Source organism: Alligator sinensis, unplaced genomic scaffold, assembly GCF_000455745.1.
Source record: "Alligator sinensis unplaced genomic scaffold, ASM45574v1 scaffold323_1, whole genome shotgun sequence".
Taxonomy (NCBI): Eukaryota; Metazoa; Chordata; order Crocodylia; family Alligatoridae; genus Alligator; species Alligator sinensis.
This window is the reverse complement of record NW_005842483.1, coordinates 1,184,123-1,191,718: the sequence shown is the minus strand read 5'-3', so window position 1 is coordinate 1,191,718 and position 7,596 is coordinate 1,184,123. Positions and strand designations below refer to the sequence as shown.

At 44.6% G+C, this 7,596-nt stretch overlaps 1 protein-coding gene across 3 annotated transcripts in view; it reads left to right on the top strand.

Moving 5' to 3' along the window:
- Positions 1-7,596, top strand: part of SLC31A2 (solute carrier family 31 member 2) — a 19,430-nt gene that overhangs the window by 2,219 nt on the left and 9,615 nt on the right. For 2 of the 3 annotated variants that reach the window (XM_014523410.2, XM_025212773.1), the window contains exon 2: positions 886-1,177. The exons of the other annotated variant lie outside the window; for it this stretch is intronic. In XM_014523410.2, the coding sequence (XP_014378896.1) occupies positions 1,175-1,177 (3 nt within the window). In that variant the 5' untranslated portion in view covers positions 886-1,174. The remainder of the gene's footprint in view (positions 1-885; positions 1,178-7,596) is intronic. 3 annotated transcript variants of the gene reach the window in all.

The following is a 7,596-nucleotide window of genomic DNA, read 5'->3' as shown; positions in this document are numbered from 1 at the left end:
GCTGAACACCCCTATTTCTTTCACTGAGAGAATGATTCTTGGGATCAGGCATCTAGCGCTTCCTCTGGCCAAGCATTAGCATTTTTCTTAGGCTCTAGTTTATTGGATACATTCCACTCAGTTAGTAATACATTTAATCAACTTTGTAGGCACTGTAACAACAGCCTTGACTACAGGTCTGATTCAGTGCCCCCTGAAGACTGTTTAACAATTCCACCTGATATCAGTGAAATTTGGATCAGACCTTATGTGACTGAAGCCCAGAATGAGATGCAACACAGCATGTAACACTCTAAACAGTAAATTCACATATCAACAAAGTGAAGTTATTAATTTAATCCACGGCGATGGAAGGTGCAAAGGAGTTAAGATTTTGCAGTTTCACTGGTCTAGTAAATAAGCCTGCTGTTTGGAACCATGTTCAGAGTGCTGCCTTTCAACATTGTTTCCAAGAAATCTTGTTAATTTTAAATTTAATTTTGCCTTGCTGATTTGATCATCTGTTTCTTAAGGACTGATTTGCTTGCCAGATAATTTGATTGAAATCAGAGGCAGGCATTTAAAAAGCAGAGGGGAAAACCAGGTGGTACAGTTCAGAACCCAGACCTAAGCTGAGCTTTCACAAATGGTAAGGCATGCTTGGATCCAGAGCTCTGGGTTTGGGCTCTTCTCTAACCAAGAGACAGCCAAAGTCACTGAACTGGCTCCTCCATGACTCTTCTTTTTGGAAGTTAGTGAAGCTTGGGGCACTAGCCTTCCCTCCATGCAGCTGGAATCTTGTATAGGGTTTCATGACAATCTAGGGAGGCAGTCATTAGTCCAGGCTATTACATCATAAAACTTAATGATCAGACTAAGTTCCTGTATGGTGCTTTTCATTTATAGATCTCACAGTGCTACAAAAAGCAGGCATACTTTGACCCAATTTACATATGACAACACTGAGGCACAGGGAGGCTGCACTTCAAGGGGATGGCTAAGCCAGGAATAAGACTCATCTGTCTCCTGATTCCTAGTCAAGTGCTTTATCCAGCAGACTGTGGCACTCCCTCAATTGGTTGACATGGAACCAAAGAGATAAGTCTGTTTTCTCTAAACCTTCCTTAACAGTCTGTCAGCCACTTCATTTCTAGACCTGACGGTGCACTGGTCCCAAACTGCGGTCCACAAGGCCATGGTAAGTGTTCCATGGTTCACAGTGGCTCATCCTCTTTTCAATTAAATGTTTGATGAGAAATTGCTGAGTCTAGGTCATTCATTAATCCATTGCCCCCCCAGAATTCAGGAACCTGTTTTACTGACTTGCTGCCTGGCCTTTGGCACATCACCTACCCTGTACCTGTTTACTCAGATGCACACTGGGGATGTTGCTATCTTCCTTACCAGCTTTATGTGTAAATCAGTCCACCATCTTAGTGTTCTTTGAGGTTTGCAGGTGAAAAGTGTTATATAAACACACGGTATCACTTAACAGCTGGAGAGCTTTGACTTGCAACTCCTGGCCATGTCACTTGTGCATTTTCCCAAGACAAACACAGTGCAGAAGGTTCTGTCTTGCTAGTTCTTTTTTTCACCATGTGATCAGTCTTCCTGTTTTGGCTGTAAGTGTGGAGATGGCTTGTAAACAGAACTAGTTTTGGTTTCGGGAACTGGAACGCACTTGCTATGCTGTTGTTTATACCACTTCTTGTACCCACTAATTGTCAACTTCCCACGTCTCAAACACCCATGAGGTGAGTCAACTAGTATGCATGATGCAGTTTAAGGAACTTGAGCTCACTATATCAGTTGGTCCATGGTAGAAAACTTGTACTGTGAAACAAAGACGATTGAAAGTAGTTAAAATGATCCTTAAGGCTCTTTAGCTTAACTTCACTACATTAAGGGCGAGTCTATACATGTCACTATGGCAACATTGGTACTGCGCCGTGATTTAGTACTTCCTTTTGTACTAAATCACGGTGCAGTTACGGCCCATACCATGCTGCATGCATGGCACATGGTAATTTTTAGCAGTTGCTTTGCCATAGCAGCGCACTATCCTGGGGGAGTGCATCACTATGGCGAAGTAGCTGCTGGTCACCTGTAGATGCCCATGGACACTACGTTACCAAAGAGTGTTGCTACAATGACATGGCATCACGTGTAAACATGCCCCAAGACTGGTATATGCTGGATCAGTTTTGAACTGACATGGTTAAGTTGGTGCAATGGTATCTAGGTTGTACTCTCCATGGGTTTGTCTTTGTTGTGAACCCTACATTACATTACAACTCATGTGTTAACCCTGTCTCAAGCCCTTTCTGTTGGTAAGCACCCCTGACTTGAATGTGGACATGCTTTTAACTTGAGCTGTCTGTTCCCTTAAGGGCATAGACTGCAGCCCCAGCAAGAACTCTTAGCTGCAGATGACCATTTTGTAACATGGGCAAAGGCTATCTCCATCCTAGTAGTACTAATCATCTGATGTCTTCCTACCCCACTCCTTCCCTTGATACCCAGAAAGACAAATTCTCCTGCATTTTACTGGAACGTATAAAGCAGCTCAACTTCTAGCAACCCAAAGAGCTATGAGAGACATCCCCAGAAAACTCAGCATGCACACGAGTAAATGCAGCACCAAATTATGGTATAGCATGGCAATTATTGCTCATGGCAGGCTTCCTTAAGAGCAATGAGCAGAGCACATGGCACTCAAATTAACTTTGCAGTGGAGATGTACATAGTACTTTACCTATTTACCTATGCCAGTTGAGTTAAATGGGTGCTACTGTGTGCATGGACATTTAACCTACTTACATTTAGAGTGGCTTACTTTGCACAGGTAAACCAATTTATATTTGCAAGCTAAACCAATAAAACTAGTCTTAAAACAGACAGAGGCATCCTCAGGAAGCCGGCCATAGGGCTTCAGCCAACTGTTATTAATTAACTGGAATTAATTTGCTGTTTGTGAAATGGAGGCCATGTGCATGTGTGTAAACAAACCTGTAGATTATGGTCCTTTGAATCTTAGAATCATAGAAAATAGTGGTTGGCAGGGACATCAGGAGGTCACCTAGTCCAACCCCTTGCTCAAAGCAGAACCATCCCCAACTAGATCATCCCAGCCAAGGCTTTGTTTAGCCAGGTCTTAAAAACCTCCAAGGACAGAGATTTCAAAACCTCTCTGGGTAGCCTGTTCCAGTGTTTTACTGCCCTCCTAGGAGAAACTTTTCCCTTAAGATGTAACCTAAATTTCTCTTGCTGCAACTTGAAACCATTGCTCCTTCTTCTCTCATCTGCCACCACTGAGAACAGTCCAGCTCCATCCTCTTTGGAACCCCCTACAGGTAGTTGAAAACTGTTATTTAATCCCTTCTCAGTCTTCTCTTCTCTAGACTAAATAAGCCCAGTTCCCTCAACCTCTCCTCATAAATCATATGCCATAGCCCCTTAACCATTTTCATTGTCCTCCCTTGGTCTCTCTCCAATTTGTCTACATCCTTTCTGTAGCGGGGGGCCCAAAACTGGGCACAGTACTCCAGATGTGGCCTCACCAGTGCCAAATACAGAGGAATAATCCCTCCCCTTGTTCTGCTGGCAACAATTCTACTATTGCAGCTCAGTATTCCATTAGCCTTCGTTGCAACAAGGGCACACTGTTTGCTCTGGTGTTATTCCTGCTTTTATTTCCATGGCTTGCTTTTGTAGAAAGGTAGAAACTGCTTTTTGGTTCAGCCCAATAGTATCCTGGTCAATGAATAGGGCTCATAGGTGTGGCAGCACTGCAAATAATAATGTGGGGTGTTGGATACCCAATCGCTGGGCTAAATTCAGCCCCACAGGACTATGTTTCTCTTCTGCTTGTGGGTTTATGTCCAAGTGTACACTGTCAGCTCGCTAGGTCAGGGATCCTGGACAGTGTGCGCGCGCATATAATCATCAGTTTGGGGGTTTGCATAAACACAGCTATTTGTGGTAACTGGAACGCTTCAGCTGGGTTATTTTCATCACCATCCTCCTGCACCAAGATACCTAACACATTAACTCCTTCTCTTGGAAAGGGTCCCAAGGCTTGTTGTTGCTGCTAAAAAAAGCCGTGTGTTCTGTTTTGGGGTAGCTAATGCTCTTCCCCTATCTGAGTTCTACCACAAAGTAAACTCAGCAAGGTCAGCTGTAGACCCCCTGCCTGGGCCTGTCTTGTTTTTGCTGCAGTTGTTATCTCAAGACGGGAGACTTGTGTTAGTGACCTCAAAAAAGAACATGTCTCTTTTTTTCTTTCAGCAGAGAAGACAAGCCTGTGCACCTTGCAGCTTGTCTTGTGTTGACACCAGAATTGGCCATGAGAGGGCCTAACAAAAACAGTAATATAATGGAGTTGTATGTGCAGAGCGGCTGCTGATACCTGGCTTTAGGCAGGTTGTGTAGGACATCCTCCACTCCTAGGTGAGGTAGGGGTCTCAGACACAAAACCTAGTGAAACATGATAATCAACCAAGAAAGGGGAACTCAGCATCTATTGCCCCCTACCAAAATTCCTTGATCTGTGCTCTCATCTAATGCTATGCTGCTCTGGCAGGTTATTTTTACTCCTGGAGAGAGACAGAGAGAGGGGGGGAGAATATTTCCGGAGCCTATCCCTAGGGTTAGTGAACATCTCTATTCTGCCCATGACTGGGGATCGTAGGTGCTAATTCACAAGAAATAAATAACGTCATGACATCTCAGCAACAGTGTAAGAATTCCTAGTCACAGCCCTCACTGCTTTAGTGCCATATTATCTCAAATTACTAGACAATAATGAATTAAGCCTCATTACAGCCCTGTGAAATAGGAAAGTATTATCCCATTTTGCATCAGAATTAAGTGACTTGCACAGTGTGACACTGGAAGGAAATGACATAGACCGGAATCCAGATATTCTGGTCCTGTGCAATAACCCCATGACTCCCTCCCTTCTGCTTCCTCATGGCAACAGCAGCACAAGTACTGAGGCCTCACTGAAGCAATGGCCTTTTTATTGTTGCCTTCAAGTGGCAAAAGACAAGTGTCCCACATTTCTGTGTGTCCCAGGGTGTCTTTAGTGCCATAGCCAGCATAAAGGAACCATAGTGCAATGCTAAGATACCCTTAGGATGCAAGGGGGCAGCCAGGAGGTGTAAGTACTTTATACAGTCTCTGACAGGAGCCCCTATTCAAGAAGTGTCAGGGAAGGGAGGTTTCCTGGCAGGAGTGTTCCTACACCCTGGTAGCCAAGAATAGTTGGAGCAGACTGTAAGGGCCTTTGGTACGTACAGCAGCCCTCTATCCTGAGTTAGGAAATTTCTCACACAGAGGAGGTGCAAAGTTAACTTGACCCAAGAAACACAGTCCTGCCCTTATAGACTTCCATAGCTTATATAGAGCATCTTCTTCAGGGATGTGGATATCCAGTTTGTCATGATGAAGTGTGCACAAAAGAGAAGACCGGTGTACTGGCAAAATGCAGTCTTGTTCCCAGGCAGGGCTTACAACCCTAATCCTTCAAATGAGAACCACTAGCCCCAGAACAATAAGGTCTGCCCAGGGAGCTGCAGTCACCAGTGGGACTTGCGTCTCTTTCACCTGCTCTGGGAATTGAACACTGGGAGAGGAGATGTGATTAACAAACCCAAAAGTAGGGATGAGAGTCAGGACAGTTGCTTTCAAATCTTGGCTGTGACATGCCAGGCAAGTCAATGTTTTCTCCTCAATTTTTCCTACTTGTAATGGGCAAATGATGCCACAAGTGTGGTGAAGCATTCGAAATTTATGGGGTAAGTGTGCCAAATATAAATATATTCTCATTTAACCACTATTAATTGTAAACCTGCTGCCAATGAAAACTGAAAAGAATGAATCAATTACAGGAGACAATGTACTTTAGGCAGTGCAGAGTGAGTATATCATTAGATCCTCTTCATTGGATGAATACATATATTTAGGCAATGTTTCTGACTGAAGCAGGCTGCTTCAGATGTACAGTTGAGATTGCTGTCCAAATATATCATCTGCTCCTGCCAAGAACACTGCAGTGTGGCATATAATAGATAAGGCAAAAACATCTCCACTACACAAAGAGGTATGTTTTTACATCTCTTAGCACAGACAAGGCAGTTTCCCCTTGATGTAACTAGTTGAGGTCAATTCCAAGTGTGAGGAGTAGAGTGGACTTTAACAATATCTGTGCAGGGAAGAACATTTCTGCTGTGACACCAGTAGCTATCCAACTATACAAATGCACCTCTTGACAGTCAAGCCAGAGAGAACCATAATCCAAGCAGTTAAGGCACTAGATGCATGGAAAGATCGCTGCACTAGACAAGAGAGACATGTGTCAGCATTTTAAACATCCACTTCCTGCATGATAAAGTCTCTTTTGCTACAGGAAACACCAGCACTTAAAAAACAGGCATGTAAGTTAGACTGGTGGCTTCCAGGGAGAGGGACTTTGTAGTATTGGGGATAAAGAGTCCAATTTTATAGACAATCCACAAAGATGCAGGAATGGAAAGCAGAACAGCAGCCACACATTTATTTGTAGGCAAATAAATATAGACAAACCTTTCTGTGCTGTAATACTTGCTGCCTAATCCTTCCCTTGCTAGCAAGAAAGCCTTACACTTTCTTGCAGGAGCATGCTCTGGGCTCAGATGAAGCAGCACATCTCCATTTCTGGACTGGATGAAGTGTCTTGCCCATGGTGTTACAGAAAAATAAAGTCTCGTTACTAGGAATAGAGACCCGGGAGAACCCTGCCTCAGATCTTATGCACTTTTATCCATACAACTATTTTGCTGAAGGCCCCAGAAAAGGAATCATGCATCCCCTTCTACAAACCCTACCACAGGAGCTGCCTGCATGTATTGTGCTGAAGTCACAGTCCCTGTTACAGCTCTGCTAGAGCAGATTTTGGCCTTGTCTAGATTAGAATGAAAGGTTTTACAGTACAGAGGGTCTAGGATTCTTCTGGGCCTGATTTGACCTCCTAAATGTGTTAAACTGGAATAATACTAATAAACTGGGGAGCGGGCTATACAAGGAGAGGCTGAAAGACATGGGGCTGTTCGGCCTGGAGAAGAGAGGACTTAGAGGGGACTTCACAGTAGAATAGTACTTAGGGTCAGAAGGGACCTAAACAGATCATCAGGTCCGACCGCCTGCCCCAGGCAGGAACAGGTGCCGGGATCATATCACCCCAGCCAAATATCTGTCCAGCCTCCTCTTGAAGACCCCCAAAGTAGGAGAAAGCACCACCTCCCATGGGAGCCTATTCCAGAGCCTGGCATCCCTGGGGACTTCACAGTAGAATAGTACTTAGGGTCAGAAGGGACCTAAACAGATCATCAGGTCCGACCGCCTGCCCCAGGCAGGAACAGGTGCCGGGATCATATCACCCCAGCCAAATATCTGTCCAGCCTCCTCTTGAAGACCCCCAAAGTAGGAGAAAGCACCACCTCCCATGGGAGCCTATTCCAGAGCCTGGCATCCCTGACTGTAAAGTAATGTCTCCTGGTGTCCAGCCTGAACCTCCTCTCTAACCATTTGTGGCCGTTATTCCTAGTAACCACGGGTGATGCCTGGGGGGGACAGAGC